This window comes from Scophthalmus maximus, chromosome 2 (genome assembly GCF_022379125.1).
Source record: "Scophthalmus maximus strain ysfricsl-2021 chromosome 2, ASM2237912v1, whole genome shotgun sequence".
Taxonomy (NCBI): Eukaryota; Metazoa; Chordata; class Actinopteri; order Pleuronectiformes; family Scophthalmidae; genus Scophthalmus; species Scophthalmus maximus.
This window is the reverse complement of record NC_061516.1, coordinates 27,452,659-27,472,500: the sequence shown is the minus strand read 5'-3', so window position 1 is coordinate 27,472,500 and position 19,842 is coordinate 27,452,659. Positions and strand designations below refer to the sequence as shown.

At 47.9% G+C, this 19,842-nt stretch overlaps 2 protein-coding genes across 6 annotated transcripts in view; one reads left to right on the top strand and one right to left on the bottom strand.

Moving 5' to 3' along the window:
- Positions 1 to 11,753, bottom strand: part of LOC124851015 (uncharacterized protein DDB_G0271670) — a 20,528-nt gene extending 8,775 nt beyond the window's left edge. The window contains exons 1-4 of the mRNA XM_047337531.1: positions 11,716 to 11,753; positions 11,490 to 11,574; positions 6,298 to 7,270; positions 5,827 to 5,907 (exon numbers count right to left, since the gene is read on the bottom strand). Coding sequence (XP_047193487.1) covers positions 5,827 to 5,907; positions 6,298 to 7,270; positions 11,490 to 11,574; positions 11,716 to 11,753 — 1,177 coding nt within the window. The remainder of the gene's footprint in view (positions 1 to 5,826; positions 5,908 to 6,297; positions 7,271 to 11,489; positions 11,575 to 11,715) is intronic.
- The window catches only part of sgcd (sarcoglycan, delta (dystrophin-associated glycoprotein)), a 126,186-nt gene that overhangs the window by 54,666 nt on the left and 51,678 nt on the right, over positions 1 to 19,842 (top strand). For 3 of the 5 annotated variants that reach the window (XM_035624362.2, XM_035624363.2, XM_035624361.2), the window contains exon 2: positions 4,690 to 4,751. Coding sequence is in view for 1 of the 5 variants with exons in the window: in XM_035624360.2 (XP_035480253.1) it covers positions 19,114 to 19,116 (3 nt within the window). In the remaining 4 variants the exon portion in view is untranslated. Of the gene's footprint in view, positions 1 to 4,689; positions 4,752 to 18,792; positions 19,117 to 19,683; positions 19,761 to 19,842 lie in introns of those variants that run through there. The other 2 variants (XM_035624360.2, XM_035624364.2) reach the window with 2 other exon arrangements.

Below are 19,842 nucleotides of genomic sequence, written 5' to 3'. Positions count from 1 at the left end.
TCAGAATGGTGCTGGCCACTGGCTTCCATACGACATCATCATTTCCAAAGACATGAGGAGAGACACAGTAAAAAGATACAGAAGTTGAGATCGACAGCAGACGGACCGTCTCACGTGTCCTCGTCCTCCTCAACATTTAAAAGCTCAAGTTTAATCCTCTGAACCAGATTCTTCAATCTGTAGAACTCCTGCTCTGTGAAGCCTCCTTCACCTCTAAAGTTCATCTGAGCTCTCATTGAGACTAATAACACTTGTTTGTCCCCAGAATGCTCTTCAAACTTTACATTTTTGTGGTGTTTGAGAGAGAGAGAGAGAAAGAGAGAGAGAGAGAGATGGAGGGAGAGAGAGAGAGTGAGGGAGAGAGAGAGAGAGAGAGAGAGATGGAGGGAGGGAGAGAGATTGATTTTGATTTTTAAAACACAACGTTTATTAAGATTCACCAGAGAACATCACGTCCTCTACAAATGAAATGTAAAAAAAACAAACAAAATAAGAGAAAAGCAGAATGAATCAGGTCATAAACACAGAGTGAGAGATGAGTTCTCCTCCGTCACTGAACACAGACGTGGTGAAACATCACTGATTCAAAAACTCTTGCATGTCGTTCATCAGAGAGGAACCTGAAGTCCACCCTCACTCTGACTCTCACCAGAGACACTACATGTGTGTCAGCTCGTGTCAGGACACATTTCATATCTTGTCCTTCTGCTTTTATAAATCGACAACTTGGCCTGACCAACCACAAGAGAGAGAGAGAGAGTGTGACAGAGAGAGAGAGAGGGAGAGAGAGAGAGAGATGGAGGGAGGGAGGGAGAGAGAGAGAGAGCTGGGGGGTGACCTAGATACTTGGCGATGGGAGAGAGAGAAATGAGGTTTAGATGAAAACTGAGGATTAGAAACAAAGATGTGAATCTGCAGAAAGAGAGGAGGAGGAGGAGGAAACAGTGAATGAGATGAGATACAGAAAGTGAAGAGAGTCAGTGAACATCAGTTGAGACGAGAACAAACAACAAGTTTTCATCTCCTTTCTAATGTTTCTTCTTTCATCAGTCCTCCCTCCTCTTTCTTCCACTCACACAGTTTTCATTATTCTCACAGACACAAACATCTGAAACAGTGAAGTGTGAAATATATGCAGCCCAAGTTTTCATTTGTTTCCGTGGCCTTTGTTCCTCTCGCCGTGATTAATAAAGTCAGTCGACGGCTAAAATGAGAATTAAAAGATAATCTGGTGGAGTTGAGACTGTGAACTCGTCCGACAGCTTCACTTCTTTATGTGCCACAGAGAAAAGAAACTACCAAGTCTAAATATAAAAAGAAAGATGTGATGTCAGGCGCCCGTCAGGTGCGATGACCTCACCTCCTCCTGAAAAAGCCTCGAGCGAGTCGGTTCACTGCAGCTCGGTCGGTTGGTTTCTCTCAGGATATCTGCAGCGTTCAGAGTTTCGTGTGCGTCGTCAGCGGAAGAGTCCAGGTTTTACTTCTTTTCTCTTTTTTTAGCTTTGGGTTAAACAATCATGCGTCAGTAAGAATCACATCGTCCTCGAGTGGTTTGTTTCTATCCGTCGTGAGTCTGTTGACCAGGGGATGTTTTGACCCTCATCTGACCTGCAGCTAACCGCTAACGCTAACAGCTGCACACACGCAGACACCAGCACCTTTGTTACTTTGATCACCACAGAACTGAGTCTGGATCAAAAGACAAACTGCTCATTTTGCAGACTAGCTCAGGTTTGAGATTTCGGGCTACTTCTCAAAATCCTGAAAGCTCAGAATGTTAGCAGATCACAATGAAACGTACTGTGGGCACGTCCATCAGTAATTATTTCTGCCTCCCTCACTGAACCCCCTCACAGCCCCATGTCAACACTTAGACTTTGTCAGGTAGTATTGAACGTCATGGCTGAACTATCATAGAGTTACTGTTGTGGTGAAGGATGATGCGACATATTGTTACTGAAAAGTGGAAAATGATAGTTATTTTAGCACAATAGTGGTGAAAAGGCTGAAATAACAGATTCTCTTCCTCCTGTGGCTCCAGTGTTTATCCACTTGTCTCTATGTTCTGTGAACATAGTGGGTTTCACTTCACTGATCATCACTCATACTCTTCTCACGGTCTCATATTCAAAGTGTTTTCACGAGTTGCCGTTGAGTAAAAGCTGCTGATTCACCTACATTTTTTAAACGTCCATATGCTACGTGGCTCCACTCGGCTGAGCCGCTCGCTCCTCTCACACTGTCTTTACTCCCCGAGCTGAAGGCGGATCATTAAAGACTCGATCAGGAGCGTCACCACCTTCAATAACGCTCTGACTCTGGATGAAACTCTCACACACTCAGATATCAGATCCAGGAGTTATTCCCTTGGGAATCTGTGGGAATATCAAACAACACGCTTCTTTGCTTCATCTCTTTCATGAATGTGATTAAAAAAAGATATGGATTTGCCCCAAACTGTTATGGATTCTCTCTTGGTCTGTGGTCTGCTGGGGAGGAAGCAGCAAGAAGAGAGACGCTGGTCGACTGGACAGACTGGGGAGGAGAGCTGGCTCAGTGGTGGGCACAGAGCTGGACTCTCTGGTGACAGTGGCAGACAGAAGGACCCTGGACAAACTGCTGTCCATACTGGACAACACCTTCACCAGGCAGAGGAGTGTTGTCCCAGTCCAGCTCCACCAACAGTCCCCCGGCCATCCGACTGTACAACAGCTCCTGGTCAAGGCAGGGAGGACAATAGAAAAGGACTATTTATTTCAACCTTCATTTGCACATTTTCCCCTTGTGCACTGTAGTAATAAGCTAGTTTTATTTATAGTTAGTTTAATATTTAATTTAATTTTGAATTTTTATTTTTGTAGGATTGATGTATGTTTGTTGTATGTATGTTTGTAAATGCTGCTGGATGCCTGATTTTCCCTTGGGATAAATAAAGTATCTACTACTACTACTACTACTACTACTGGTCCATGTTCCATCCTCCTGTTCAGTCAGTCATTCAGACAGACAGACTGATACAGACAGACAGACAGATACAGACAGACTGATACAGACAGATACAGACAGACAGACAGACTGATACAGACAGACAGACAGATACAGACAGACACAGACAGACTGATACAGACAGACAGACTGATACAGACAGACAGATACAGACAGACACAGACAGACTGATACAGACAGACAGACTGATACAGACAGACACAGACAGACTGATACAGACAGACAGACTGATACAGACAGACAGATACAGACAGACACAGACAGACTGATACAGACAGACAGACTGATACAGACAGACTGATACAGACAGACAGACAGACAGATACAGACAGACTGATACAGACAGACAGACAGACTGATACAGACTGATACAGTCAGTCAGACAGACTGATACAGACAGACAGACTGATACAGACAGACAGACAGACTGATACAGTCAGTCAGACAGACTGATACAGACAGACAGACTGATACAGACAGACAGACTGATACAGACAGACAAACAGACAGACTGATACAGACAGACTGATACAGTCAGTCAGACAGCCAGACAGACTGATACAGACAGACTGATACAGACAGACAGACTGATACAGTCAGTCAGACAGACAGACTGATACAGTCAGACAGACAGACAGACAGACTGATACAGACAGACTGATACAGACAGACTGATACAGACAGACAGACTGATACAGTCAGTCAGACAGACAGACTGATACAGTCAGACAGACAGACAGACATACAGTGAGTCAGACAGACAGACAGTCAGACTGATAGTCAGACAGACAGACATACATACATACAGTCAGACTGATAGTCAGACAGGCAGACAGACAGACAGTGAGTCAGACAGACAGACAAACAGTCAGACTGATAGTCAGACAGACAGACAGGGAGTCAGACAGACAGACAGACAGACAGGTTTGTTCATTTCTGATGGATCTGTGACATCATTCATCTGCGTCAGACTCAACCAGTTATTGATCTTATCGATCGTCTGTTCCAGCTCCACTTCACGACACGCTGTTTTATTACAGCAGATGTTTTCATATTCACATGTAGTCTGAGCAGTCAAATCACTGGATGTGATAATGTTTTTAACAAAGTTCTGTGTGAAGTTTCGGAAGTCAGGGAAATGCTGAAGTCGGCGCTCGCTGGTCTCCGCAGCTCATCTATTATCTAATGACATAAGAAGCTGCATCTCATATCACAGAATATTACTGAATCACTTGTGTTATTTTCTCTCCAGTGGACAGAACTGAGGTCCCCAGGGAACCAGACTGTTCTGTTGTTGTTGTTGTTGTTGTTTAATAAAAGTATAATTTAATAAATATAACGGTGACGATCCAGCCGCCGGCTGCAACGTGGGCAAACGGTGATCTAAGGTGAAAACAGAACCAAAGTCCAAACGGCAGCAGAAGCTGGAACGAGCGCTCGGAGAGATGAAACTCCAGAGCTCGGCAGAACTTCACGTGAAAGATCTAGTTTTTGGAGGAATTCTGCTGATCCAATTCCCTCGGTATCGTCTCGGTTCGGCTCTTTTCTCTCCATAATGAAAGCGATGATGATGATGTGGGAGACGTGTGCGCTGATCCCACATCATCATCTCCTCCCTGATTGGACGAACATGGTCGTCACCTCCTCACTTGCTGACCGTGTCCTTCTCCCTCCTCCTCTCAGGTGGTTAGACGAATCCCCCGGACCCCGTCAGAACCTCCGGATCAGCACACTCACACTCTGAGGTAAGTGTGTGTGTGTTTTACATTTAAAACGTCTGATTCGTCGCCTCAGTTGAAGACATTTGGAAAACGTTGCTCTAACAGGAAGAACTGGTGCATTTGTTGGGGGACGACTTTCAGCAGTGGATATTTATTGATTTTTCTGGATTCACACATCTCTGTGAATTCTCTCGCCTGTTCATTACCACTCCGACTCGTTCGTCCAGCAGGACTGACTGGATCATTTAGGGTCCGAGGACAAAGACGTGGGACAAGTTTGTCTGTGATTCCTTATTATCTCTTGTCATACTCAGTCGAGGAATCTGGCTCATTTTGACAAAACCCTTTCTTGTGTTTAAATTCATATTCACTCATTCACTCGTGTCCCAAACTGTAGATGTTTTAGTTTCAGATGAGCTGCAAATAATAACACAAAAATAATAATATTTATAGTATATATATACTATATATATTTATTTCTTTAAAGGGTTATTTTTCCCAAAAACTTCGAAAAATGTTTCTCTCCAGGAATGAAACATTGACGATCCACTCCTACACTTACTGTTTCCCTGACGTGTGTGTGTGTGTGTGTGTGTGTGTTACAGTGTGTGTGTTACAGTTTGTGTGCATGTGCACGTGCACATCTTTAGCTCTTCCAGGATGTCGTCTGAACGCCGAGCGCTCCGCGTATTCCTGCAACAACCTGCTTCTTATTTCATCAGTTTCTAGACTTTTCTTAAAAGCAGTGAATATGTCGTTTTTCACCACCTTGGGATTATAAGTGCTCTGCTCCGAGTCGCCTCGGAGTCACTTGTCGAGGGAGGAAAAACTGTCAGCAGTGTGAAGGTCTGTCGTTAGCATGCTAAGGCTTCTGAGGAAGAAGAAGAGCGACGTTTCTGTGAGAAGGTGCAAGAGAAAAAAACATTCGGGAGAGAATCCAAAGAAAGAAAAGAAACGCTGGAAAATGAACCCAGACGTTTTAAAGACGGACAGATCGCGTCTCTGCCTGAGGTCACTGATTACCAGACGTAGAACCCCCACAGAAGAAGACTCATCCTCTCGCTGCCTGAATTAAAAGGTTAGGTGACATTTCTCTGACCTGTGAACTCGTCAGAACCCAGAACCAGACGCACAGAGGGCGTTTCCCTCAGGGCGTTGTTTTCTGAGGAGCTGGGGAATTCTTCCGAATCGTAACAGAGAAAGAAAAAAACCTGAAACCAACTATTTTTGCACTGATGTCAGAGAAGCATTAAACATTCTAATTTCACAAATAAGGCAGGTAACAGGCAAGTACAGAATTTTGTCAATTTTTATTTTGGTGATTTATTATTTTCCTTGAAGGTTGAATAAAGACCATGACCAGAGGCGTGTCCTGTTGTTCACCAAACTAATGTCATTCAGTCGGTTCATTCAGAAGCTGCGACGTCGTCAGACGAACAAGAAACAGGTTTTTAAAAAACAAGGGGTCAAATGTGGAGATAAGAGACCCGAGGACGACCTGAGGACGAACCCGAGGACGAACCCGAGGACTAAACCGAGGACGAAGCCGAGGACGAAGCCGAGGACTGACCCGAGGACGAAGCCGAGGACTGACCCGAGGACGAAGCCGAGGACGGACCCGAGGACGAAGCCGAGGATGAAGCCGAGGACTGACCCGAGGAGGGAGCCGAGGACTGACCCGAGGACGAAGCCAAGGACGGACCCGAGGATGAAGCCGAGGACGGACCCGAGGACTGACCCGAGGACGGACCGGAGGACGGACCCGAGGACGGACCCGAGGACGGACCGGAGGACGAAGAAGAGGACTGACCCGAGGACTGACCCGAGGACGGACCCGAGGACGGACCCGAGGACTGACCCGAGGACGGACCGGAGGACGAAGAAGAGGACTGACCCGAGGACTGACCCGAGGACTGACCCGAGGACGGACCCGAGGACGAAGCCGAGGACGGACCCGAGGACGAAGCCAAGGACGGACCCGAGGATGAAGCCGAGGACGGACCCGAGGACTGACCCGAGGACGGACCGGAGGACGGACCCGAGGACTGACCCGAGGATGAAGCCGAGGACGGACCCGAGGACGGACCGGAGGACGAAGAAGAGGACTGACCCGAGGACTGACCCGAGGACTGACCCGAGGACGGACCCGAGGACGGACCCGAGGACGGACCCGAGGACGGACCCGAGGACGAAGAAGAGGACTGACCCGAGGACTGACCCGAGGACGGACCCGAGGACGAAGCCGAGGACGGACCCGAGGACGGACCCGAGGACGAAGCCGAGAACGAAGCCGAGGACGGACCCGAGGACTGACCCGAGGACGGACCCGAGGACGGACCCGAGGACGGACCCGAGGACTGACCCGAGGACGGACCCGAGAACGAAGCCGAGGACTGACCCGAGGACGGACCCGAGGACTGACCCGAGAACGAAGCCGAGGACGGACCCGAGGACTGACCCGAGGACTGACCCGAGGACGGACCCGAGGACTGACCCGAGGACTGACCCGAGGACGGACCCGAGGACTGACCCGATGATAAAACCTGGTTTGACCCACGAAGAGCCAGACGACTTTGATAGAAACAAGAAGAGAACTGGGTAAAGAAGGTAAAGAAGAGACGGAGCTGAAGTTAATAGTGTTGAAGACATAAAGTTCCTTTTCACTTCATCTTCATGAAATCCAACGTTTAGAAGAGAGACAGAAGAGTTTCACAGCCTGATGGATGGTGGAGAAGAGGAGCAGCGAGAGATGACGAGGTGGGAGTCGGAGGAGAGAGATGCAGACGAGTGAAGTGGGAGATAAGTGAGGGGAGATTAAAATGTGTAGAGGAGGATGAAGTGTTGAGGGGCACGTGAAGCCTGGCAGGACTCCAGAGGCGAACCAGCAGCTTCTGAAGGCCACTCGGAAAAACCACTGAGCGCTGCCAGGAATACAGGAAGGAAACGGCGAGAGGCTGAGTGAGAAATGGAAGAGTGGGAGAAGGTGAACAAGAGACGCTCAGCCAGGAGAATGATGCTCCAGAGAAAAAGGCGACAAAGGGGAAGAGAAACAAAGCCTCAGGAAACACTGAAGCATCTCAATCACACGGATTCAACCTCAGCAAATTAAGAAATACCTCTGGTACTTTCATACATCATAAAAACAAATGTAATAACTGTTTGAATCCCTGGTTAAATTAGATTTAGTCAAAGTGAAATAAAAGAAGAAGAAAAATGTGATTTCCCACAGGATTGAGATGATCAGGAGGATATTAATCTGCTCCTGTTCTCCTCGGATTAAAAATCAACAGCCCATAATTATTCTTGTGGGGACTAAGTTGGGATCGTTCCCATCTGAGACCTAAAGTTTTAAAGGTTTCGATTCCAGAAACATTCTTTAAAAATATCTATAATTCCAGAGCAGCAGAGACGCAGAGGTCGTACGTGTCTGATACGAGACTGTCAGTGATGTCGTGGTCAGACTGTCACAAAACTGACAAAATCACGTTTGATTCTTTTCTTCTCCCACGATGGGCTTCATGAAAGATGAAACTGTAAATGAGAGGAAACGTTCGTCGAGTCGGTATCGCACACGTCGCCTCGGACGCCATGTTTGACTCGTGTGTGTGATATTTACACTTCAAACACTGGAGCATGAACTCCCTCAGATCTCAATGATCATATCTTATGTAGGTGTTGGGACGTGATGATGCGGTCGGGCTCCTTCGTCTGTGATGTTTCTCAAGGCGACACTTGATTCTCCAGGCGTCTCGGAGAGAAGACGACGGGAACAACGTCATCTGACGCTGAAGACTCTTCTGACAGAAGGACAGTCTGACCGTCCACTTCTCTTTCTCAGAACCGCTGTTTTTAAAAATAACCCACAGACCCGATCAGCCTGTTGGCATTTTAAAATATTTCCCTGTCACTTCCCACAGAATAATGGTTTGCAGGAAATATCCCTCCCACGGGGCCTTATGATAATAGGCCCATATGTGCCAGTCGCCGGGATGTGGCAATTAATTGCTACACAAAACTTGCCAGGTCGCGGTGCGGAGCGCGGTGACCTCCAGACACAAGAGCAATGACACCGCACCGTGTCGGGGGACGACCGGGCGGCTGAGATTAGTTAGAAGCTTGACCTTTCTCATAAGGCAGCAGCTCGTCGCCTCGTTCCTTTTGTGACTGGATTAGAGAATTTAAACGCAGTGGGAGGTCGACGGGCGATTTACTGCACGGCGCTGTCGACCGGACGGCATCTCTAACTCCTTCCCTGCGGCTGAAATACACAAAGGCCCGGTGGTGGGAGGGAGGGAGGGAGGAGGAGGTGTGGGAGATGAGATGAGAGGAGAGGGGGAGGTGGCAATGGATGGAGAGAAACAAAGATACACAGAAGAGGGAGCCAGAGAAAAATAAAGAGCTAAGCAAAGAGGGAAAGGAAGAGATGAGATCAGAGGAAGGTGGGAGGAGACGGGTGAAGGGAGGGAGGAGATGAGGTGAGGAGGGCGGTGTGAAGTAAAGAGGAGACAACTAATCTGATGAAAACAGTGAACGAGTGGAGAGAGTGATAGAATGATGAGAGGGGGGATGAAAAAGGAGAGGAGAGACGAGAGGCTGTGACAGATGAGGTGAGGAGCAGCAGAGGCCCCAGCAGCTGTTGTGAGTCCACACGAGAAGGAACTAATGAAGCGGCCTCCAGCTCGAAAAGATAAATGAATATGAAATTGATCTAACAGCATGAAGGATCCCTGAAGTCTTTTCATCCCCACGTGTCCTAACACCAGATAATCCTGAAGCATCGTCGGACAAACCACTCGGTCAGTCACTTCCTCTGCGGCGCCGTCACCAGGACCGTCATGAGAGTGTTATTGTCTGTGGCTTCCAGACCTCTAGTGAGACAATGTTATAGCTTCAATTTCAAATACCAACATAAATAGATAGAGAAGAGCCGGACGTTCCCGGTGATTGTAAATGAAGAGTTTGTCTTTCACGTGAGAATTTACCAAATCGCTCCAAATTCACTTTGTGAGATCTTTGAAGACCCAGCGTGTAATTTTTGTAATTTTCTGGCGGCATCTGTTGGTAAAAGTTGCAAAACACATCCAACTGAGCGACCGACAGGGGACACTATGGTGACGCACCGCTGATTCCAATTCCAGTTTCCGGCAGCGTCTGCAACGCAAACGTGACGTATTCTGGAGCGTTTAGTTCAACACCTGTATTCAACACGACATGTGGAAACATGGAGACTCACACGGAGGTCGGGTCCACCTCATGGAACTATATCACTTCTGTGAATAACTTCTTCTAAATATGACACTAACGCTACACGAGTGTGAAGCCGATGAGATGAACATACAGACACATTCATTTCCTTTTAGTGAGAGTTTATATGAAAAGGGTAAATATTCACTTCATATAAGATCTTTTATTTGAATGTCTCCTGCTCTAATGGATCATCTTTTCTCTTTATTCATAACATGAGTATTAATTTTTGTATTATACTTACACATCTGTTTGTTTATTTATAGGCTCGGTGCTGTTCAATCCAGATGTTCCTTCATTATTAATGTCCTACTCTGGTTTACATGAGTTACTGATTTAAATGTTCACTCTCGAAAACACTTTGTGCTTCAAGCTTGAAACGTACTTTATGGATCAAATATCTTCTTCTTCTTCTTATTACTATATATTTCTTTTGATCAATAGTCTCGTAATATTTCGTCATTGTATCACAGAGCGAAACCCTGAGTGTGTTGTGAGATTTTGACCTTTTAAACTGTTGAATATTCAGGTTCTTAAAAAAGCAAGAGTAATGAAGGGAATTTTCATCAGTGGTGGATTTAGTGATGTATTCATCACATACACACACACACAAACACACACACACGCGCAGAGGATTTGTGTACTAACACCGTCCTCCAGACTTGCCTTCGGCAGAAGAAGAAGCGGCGTCTGAATTATTGAACAAATCAAGGTCCCAGGCTTTGTATTGATATGATATTGGTAATGAGCCCGCTGGAGATCTCGTGTGTGTGTGTGTGTGTGTGTGTGTGTGTGTGTGTGTGTGTGTGTAGCCGTGAGCGGTTGTGTTGAGGTTGTTCAGACATCAGAATAATTTTCATGATCAATGTAAGTTTTTAAATCGTCTCTATTATTATTCACGGAGATTATCTTGGAAAACGTTTTGTCGACCTTGACCTTTGATGGATCAGCTCCAAAAGTCAATCGTCTGGAAAAATACTCTCCCGATTACAGCTGGTTCCATTTTACACCGTCTGGTCCGTTCGTCTCATCAGTCGAGCTCGTTGACCAGATAATGTTTTCAGGAAGAGACATGAATTTGTCTCTTTTCCTTGAGAGTTTTTAGGAAAACGGAACTTTGTTTGAATGTGTGGTTGACGGCCTGTTGCCCAAAAGAAAACATTCTGGTCCCACACATCTGGTACAGGACGACGGTGGAATCGTATAGTTTCAGTTGTCTGCAAATAAAATCTTCACTTGTCTCGGCAACTGTAAATCAGTTGCTGACCTGCTGTTGCTTAGCAAAAGTTGTGAAACGGGTCCGAATGCAACTGACGACAACGAGCAAAAGAGAGTTCCAGTCTGTGCTTCTTGTTCGCGACTTGGAGTCCGTGGGTCCGTCTTTTTTTGTTCTTTTTGTTTGGGATTGGAAGATCTAGTAAAGGAGGAGAGTTTCAGAGTTTCTTATCTCCTCTTTGCAGACGATGCGGTTGTGTTTCTTTCTGAATGACCTGCGTGGTTTTCTCCTCCAACTCTTACATCCTGGTTCTCAACTGGTTCGTGGAGCGTCGCTCCGTCCGGGTCGGGAGTGAGCTGCCGCCCAACGTGAAGGAGTCTTGTCCACCTGCAAGAAAGTGATTCAGAGTTAACAGAATAATAAACTCCTGAACTGGACGAAAGATTCAGCTCAACATTTCCTTCATGCTGTGAAACTTGAAGAGTTCAGTGTGTTGCAGAGTCCGTCGTTCCCTCTTTTCTCTCTCACACTCGTAAACGTTCAGCTCTCACAGCCTTGCCGGTCATCGGCCGGGCGTCGACCCGTCTGCTCCGGACAAACAGCAGCAGCGACGCTGATCAAACAGCAGATCACGAAGCTCGAACACGTGGAGCGTTTTTCCAGCTTATCAGCCGCCAGCAGCTCTGAACTCTCGTTTCAATAGACCAGTTTACTCCAACTCCAACTCCAAATCACGTCTGTTGATGACACATAGACGAGAAGGTCTGACGTTTAAAGGATCCTTCAAATCAGTAACACATGAATGAACACTTTGTCACTTCAAACACGTGAAATATATAAAAATTATTCAACCTAATGGCTTTTAATAAAAGCTCCAACCCGTGGAAAGGTCACAGTGCCTTTATTCAGCCGCCGCTGGAGAAAAGAGACTCAGACTGAAAAGATGTTCGAAGCCTTTGACCACGACAGACGTGAACAGTTACTGCTGCGACCACGTGTCTCCTGGAAGATTCTGCAGCTTGTCCAACATTCAGTGGCGATGGGGAATAATAAAGTGAATCAAACGAGACTCTGGGGAAACGTTATGAGACAGATCCTAGATTCCAACACTGGAAACAGATTCTGAGACATGAACATCAGATGATCTTAAATTGTGTTGGTCAAATAAATCAAATACAAATACAAATAATAATGAGATCCATGTGGCAGATTTAGAAAAAGAAAAACACAGTGGGAAGGATGCTCCCAGATATTTTTTCATGGATCTGGACCAGGAACTAATCACTTGTCCGTTGGCCCTCGGCCCGGACTTCCTCCCAACGTAATTAAGATCTGCTAACTGCTGACGAGCCGACGGCACCAGAAACACCACGTCTTTGGGCCAAAGCACTTCTCTTTATCGAGGCTGTAAAAAGTGGAGCGAGGAAGAATTATCTCCTCAGACGACGCCTCCGACCAGCTTTCATGTGGTTTTCATGTGGAAACCACAAAACGCTGCACAGCACAAAGTACTGTACACGCCACGAACATCTCCGTCTCAACCGTTTCCCTTCAGAACTGGATCCTTGACGGAGAACTCCCCTGCTCGCCATGTGACGTCACGTCCGTCCTCGTCGCCCTCTGACCTTTTCACAGAAGCTGCGTCTGCACCGCGGAGCAGAATAAATGTTCCTTGTGAGGTTTAACAGCCGTTTAGCGTCTCTGTTGTGGAACAGTGTGTTTTTACAATAAGAAGAGGGAAATCCAGCCAAGGGCGACATGCCAAGAAAAGACTTGACACATTCGAGAAACAGCAGATTTTAAAAATGTTTACACAGAATGTTTCTGTCATCGTCGTCGTGTCTCATCACTGTCTCCAACGAGGACTGGACTGTTCCCGGTGAGTCGTGATAGAAAAGGACAGAACAGCTCTGAAGTTAAACTCTGCTCATGGATAATAAGCCATATTTGCCCAGTCAAGATGTTTTTTATGCTTTTATTAATATTATTTGTTGTTCTTCTTCTGCCTAAAGCATCTTTGAACATATTGTAAAGGGCTGTGTGAATAGTAATCATCATATTTACACCCTCATGTGTGACGTCGCCCAGCGTCGACCTGCAGGTTTTAAAGTCTGATATTAAATTCAGCTGCTGGCAGTTTTCTTTCCTGCGATGTGACGGTGATCATGTGAAGAGGAAAACAACTTCACCGCCTCAGCAGCTCGTCTCTCGCCGCAGGACAAACTCGACACGTCTCAGCGTTTTACTGCCTAATTACTTTACACATAAAGTAACTTTCTTCATCAACTTTTTTTATATGGCCAGTGGATCATATGAACACATGGAAACACTCCCACAGAGGATCATCACCAACTCTGCAGGTCTTAACTTTATGGTGGGGTTGGGCCATGTTCACACAAAAGTTTGCAGCAGACGATGACGTTGATCCAACGAGACCTTGGACCTCGTGTTGAGCAGGAACAAGCTGCTGGAAGCTCGTCTCTGTTCGTTCACGTCTCCGCTCTTGATTCACACATGTCAAAACGTCCCCAGACTCTGAACCTCAGAGGCGTTGGAGTCCAGGAGAGACGAGTCTCTACGGGTTTGTGACGAGTCCATTAGAAATCATTTTTTTATGGACTGAACACGTTTTGCCCTTCAGGTGGATTTTAATGAGGCAGAACTTCTCCAAGTTCAAGTCTTCTGGAGGAAAATCTCCATCTGATCTGAAGTCTGTGAGAGCAAAGCTCAGGAGCTGCAGGGCACCAGCAGCAGGTCGGATCTGACTCCACCATCAAAATCAATATTCAATCATCCGTGTGTAACATTTACATTTGTTACGCATAATGTTATTCTCCCTTGACGTCACTAGGAAATATCTTTTTTGCTTATTAAGGACACATTTTAAACCTGAGATCTAAAAAAGGCAGAGAGACGTCAGACACTCAAACTAATGTTGCAGCGTGTTTTTGCCAGTGGGGGCGCTGCAGTCCTGCTTCCAGCAGCGTTCTTTTATAGAACTTGAAGATTCTGTCACATAATAGTTTTCATATCAGACGCCGGTCGTGTCATGATGAATCATTTGGATGTTTGCTGCCGTTCTCTCCTCGTCGTAGGGCGTGATGATGTCATCAGAGCCAAGACACCAGATACAAACTCTGAGCTGGACGACGTTTTTGATCGTTTCCTATTTTATTTATGAAAGAAAAAACGAAATCCTTCAGAATCATGAAATCTATGGAGCGAGGAATATGAGGTAATGATTTTCATCCCTAATGGAAATATGGATTTCACTTTTGGAACAAACAACCTCATCAGGCTCAGACCAGATTGTAAAACTAAGGCCCTGTCTACACCAATGTGAATTTGTTGTAAATACACGGAAGTCTTGCACGTATGCTCCTCCCGTCCAGACGCACCCGGAGTTTTCGCTGCCTGAAAACACACTCTTTTAAATCCAGGTCCCAGGGTGGAGAAGATAAATCTCCCCCCTGCGTTTGTGTATTTGAGTTTGTGTGAACGCCAGATACGCATACGATGATGTCATTGCCGCACCCCACGCCTCAACCCTCGCCCTTCGACCCTCGCCCCTCACCCCTCCACCCTCCACCCTCCACCCTCGCCCCTCGCCCCTCCACCCTCGACCCTCGCCCCTCGCCCCTCGACCCTCGTCCCTCGACCCTCGCCCCTCCACCCTCCACCCTCCACCCTCGCCCCTACACCCTCGCCCCTCCACCCTCGCCCCTCCACCCTCGACCCTCGACCCTCGCCCCTCCACCCTCGCCCCTCGCCACTCGACCCTCGCCCCTTCACCCTCGCCCCTCGCCCCTCCACCCTCCACCCTCCACCCTCGCCCCTCCACCCTCGCCCCTCGCCACTCGACCCTCGCCCCTCCATCCTCGCCCCTCGCCCCTCGCCCCTCGCCACACGACCCTCGCCCCTCGCCCCTCCACCCTCCACCCTCCACCCTCGCCCCTCGCCCCTCGCCCCTCCACCCTCGCCCCTCGCCCCTCCACCCTCCACCCTCCACCCTCGCCCCTCGCCCCTCGCCCCTCCACCCTCGCCCCTCCACCCTCGACCCTCGACCCTCGCCCCTCCACCCTCGCCCCTCGCCACTCGACCCTCGCCCCTCGCCCCTCCACCCTCGACCCTCGCCCCTCGCCCCTCGCCCCTCCACCCTCGACCCTCGCCCCTCGCCCCTCGACCCTCGCCCCTCCACCCTCGCCCCTCGACCCTCGACCCTCGCCCCTCGCCCCTCCACCCTCCACCCTCGCCCCTCCACCCTCGCCCCTCCACCCTCGACACTCGCCCCTCGCCCCTCGACCCTCGCCCCTCGCCCCTCCACCCTCGCCCCTCCACCCTCGCCCCTCGCCCCCAGACCCTCGACCCTCGCCCCTCGCCCCTCCACCCTCGCCCCTCGCCCGCGGCGGACTACAGGCTTGTGACGGTGCTGCATCAGATGCTGACTCTTCTTGGGTCGCAAGGGCAATATATACTATTGCTCGGTCACTCCATAGGGCCGGGGAGAGGGGAGAAACCAAACAGTTGTCACGCGGCAACTGCTCAGAGTGAGGATTCCTCACTGAGACCATAGAGCAAGTAGAACCGGCAAAGTGCGAGCTCCGTCCACTGCTGCACGCCACACACGCACAGCCACGGAGCACAGAACTCGCCACTCAGCGCGGATAGGTCGCAACAGCAGTTCGCACTCAGAATCGGACCGAACAAAGGAGTCTGCCTTTCCCTTCTCACTTAACATCTTCCTCCTGTTGTTGTTGTTCGGCTTCTTCTTCTACGAGTCTGTGTATGCTCCGCCTCTTCTTCTTCTTCTTTGGTGGAGTTCTGTAGCAGAAAACAGCGCCACATATAGGCCGGGAATAGATACTACAGCGTTTCTACAGCTAGATGCGTCTTTCCAATGAATCCATCATTATGGAGAAGTTTCAGGCCCCCCTGCTGAGGAAAATGGGGAGGGGGGGGGTCCTTTTCGAAAATATCTTGTGGTGTGGACGGGGCCTGAAGGTTTAGTCAGTTTGTGAAAATCAGCTCGTCTTCTGCTGCTCGCTGGTTCTTCTGGTTATTCTTTGTTCTTTTCCTGCTGCCGCTCTGAGATCTGCTGACATCACGACGAGGCAACGCGGCGTCTGTGATGAATCTGGGTTCATTGTGTTCATTTGGTTTTAAACAGACTGGAGAAGGAAGACATTAGATAAATAACCATATTTATTCATGATGACATGTGTGACATGATTCATATTCACCCACCAGCCGCCAGCGCCTGGACCCACGCTGAACCTCCACCGCCGGAGTCTGTTTTGATCCACAGAGTGATGCATGCTGGGAGACATCCAGACGCTGAGGCAGACTGGGAGATTTAGTTCTGATTCACACAACGAGACAATAAGAAAAGACCAACAATAAGGTTCATTGTGTGTTGATGCACAGAGACGGACGGACACACATGCACACACACGGATGTGGATTTACACGCTGACAGAAAACAGTCCCAGATTGGTTTATTTGTTATTCAGGCGTTTCTCAGCTGCACAAATAAACTAATTGGATGAATTAAACATGAATAAGGTGGAAGATGTCAGAGTGAAGCATGCTGGGTAAAGGCCGGGGTCTAGTACTGATACCGTGCAGTGAAAATACTTTATATCATCAAATAACTAATGAGAAGCAAAGTGATCAGAAACATCACTGATAAGAAGGACCTCACAGAAACATGGAGGGGGCGGGGCTTATGACCTGTACTGCAGGGGTCTGATTCATTTGTTTCAACCTCCAAGGAGATTGTTTTCACCATTTTCCTAATTTCTAAGGTTAGTTAGTTAGTACTTTTGTTGGTTCATACATTGGTTCGAGGGTTGGTTGTTTCGTACGTTGGTTTGTTTGCTAGTTCATTTGTTTCCTGGTTGGTTCGAAGGTTCGTTGGTTCGTTTGTTTGTCCGTTCGTTAGTTCTTTGGACGTTGTTTGGTTCGTCAGTCAGCAGGATTACGCAAAAACTACAGAACGTATTTCCACAAAACCTTTTTCTCAGATTTTCTCAGAATAATTCCTGGATCTTGATGAAAACATTCTTCTACGAGTGTGAGCGATGTGGTGCAGTGTTTCATGAGGAGAAGCTGTTGGACCTCGGCGGAGGCTTTCTGCTCCATTCTTGTTGTTTTTTTATTCATTTCCATTTCACCGTCGCTCTGTTTTTGCTTCAGCGGCGTCTCGGATGGAAAAACCAGTCAATCAGTTTCGAGCTGCGTGAGCGAGAGAGATCACGTGTGTGTGAGAGGCGAAGACAGCAGAGCAATTTAGAGAATGCAGATTCCTCTGCTGCACTTTGAGGTCCTGAGGAACGAGCCCCACAAAGCTCCTCACACAGAGCTCCTCTCCTCCTCCTCTTCTCCTCCTCCTCCCCCCTCGCTCCACAGACACACTGAGCCCTTTCTCTCTGCTGCTTCATGCTCTGATGTGACAAACAGCAGCTTCACAGCAACATGTTTGATGAGAAAAGGTCCAAGTCAAAATCCTTTTATGTACCAATGAGACGGTTTAAGCTGCAGATATGACCACGCCCCAGGGGTCTTTGTTTTTCCTTTTCACTCTCACTGGGAAATTCTTCCTTTTCCTTCACTGGAAAGGACAAAATAATAACAATTAAAGATGGAAGCAGCGTTGATCAGGCCCTCGTACATCTGCGCCCGGCGGGGTGAGTCACGATATTGACATGTAGATGTGTTGAGGGCGGGATCTTCAGTGTGCCTGAGAATTTGGGGTCCGATCGCACCATGAAACCTTTTGATTAGGAGCAACTTCCTGTTTAACGACGAGGGATCAAAATCGCCACAGCATCACGGCGAGGGCCTCTGACGAAAACTCCGGATTTTGACAATTTTTGATCCCGTAGATCAGGGGTGTCCAACTCAGATACACAGTGGGCCAAAATTCAAAACTGGGACAAAGTCACGGGCCAGATTTCATATTAATTGAAAAAAGCATGTTTTCCCTTCTTTCTAGATATAATAATGCACCTTTTCATATGGGAACAAACTTAAGTTTTACTTACACACTGAATCTGACATCTGCCCGAGGTGACTGGTAGCATGAGGTTGCGAATGAATGAAAACAGAGGAGGGGATGTTTGCGGGTCTTGACGCGCCAAGGCACTAGCAGAGCATTCTGGGATTTGTAGTATTAGCGGTGCATGTGTTACCGGCGGGCCAGCTCAAATAGAAATTTGAAATTATCTTGCGGGCCAAATATAATTACACTACGGGCCATATTTGACACCCCTGCCGTAGATCTTTAGATAGCAAACAAAGTTGAAGTAAATATTAATATAAATGTTCTAATTTAAAAGTAAATTAAAGTAAAACTATTACATACACAGCCACGATTCCACAGCAGTAGCTGACACACAAACACACACACACACACACACACATATGGAAAAAAATAAAAATATCCAAACACGCCCCCACGTGCTATTAAAACTCCGGAGTGGCCGGATGCTCGAGCTGCTGGAAAAAAAGGGAGGTGTCGTCATGACAACACAACACTCTCAGGGCAAAAGGTCCCGCCCCCTTAAAACTTTCAAACCATGAAATCCACCACATGTGTCTCCGGTTCTAAATGTGGCAGGAAGACTGAGACAGAGAGTGAGACTGAGGGACAGAGCAGAGGGAGAAAAAGGAAAAGGAAGGAGAGGGAAGAGCGAAGACAGCCGGGTCACGAGAGAACACCAGGAAACAGCCAGCAGCTCAGGGACGAGACCAAAAGAGGAGGAGAGAAGTTTGTTATTGGAAAAGCTGACGAGAGAGAGAGAGAGGGAGAGAGGGAGGGAGGGAGGGAGGCGGTGGTCTGTCTGACTCTGTGAGCTGGTCAGTGAAGGCCTCATGCAGCGTCTCTTATCGTCCTGACGCTCAAGGAAACACCACACACGAGGAAACATGGTGAGTTCGGTCTTTACTCGTCGTGGCTGGTTGTCGGTGCGGCGCCGGTGGGCGGGGACGTGGGCTGAGCTCTGCCCACCGCTGGAGGTCAACCACATGAAGCTGCTTCACACTTTTTCAGTTTGTATTTGTTTCTTCTGGAAGATTTTTTCTTTTGGTGTGTTTGTCTTCTCCCCCAGCTCGGGAGGGGGGAGGGGGGCAAACACAAACCATTATAACCACTTTACAAATCCGTCGCCCCGGAGACCGAAGCAGTTAAATTAATTTAGTTGTTGTAAAGTGAGAAGTTGAAGAAATGAAGCTCAGGAGCCTCTTTTTTTTCTTCTCTCATTTGCTTTTAGTAATGAAATTGTTGTGAAATTGCAGCAGAAGTGAATTGTTAGAACTCTCACACACAATGTTAGTGTGTAGTGAAGAAGGAGGAGGAGGAGGAGGAACGGGCCTCACCGCCCCATATCTGTCCCGGCAACACATTTGGTTTCAATTACTTTGTTCCTCTGGGAATCGAGCTGCTATAAATAAGTAACCAGAAGCTGAGTGTGGTCAGACGCTGGGCTGCCCCCGGGTGGGAGGGGTCAGCGGGCCGAGGGTGTCGGGGGGCGGAGGGAGTCTTGCTCCGCTTCGGTGTCTCTGGAGCTCAAAGGGTAAAAGTCATTTTCCTATTTTTAAATCTTCTTGGACGAGTCTCCAGTCAAGTCTTGTGTCGGACCGGTGGAAATAAAAACC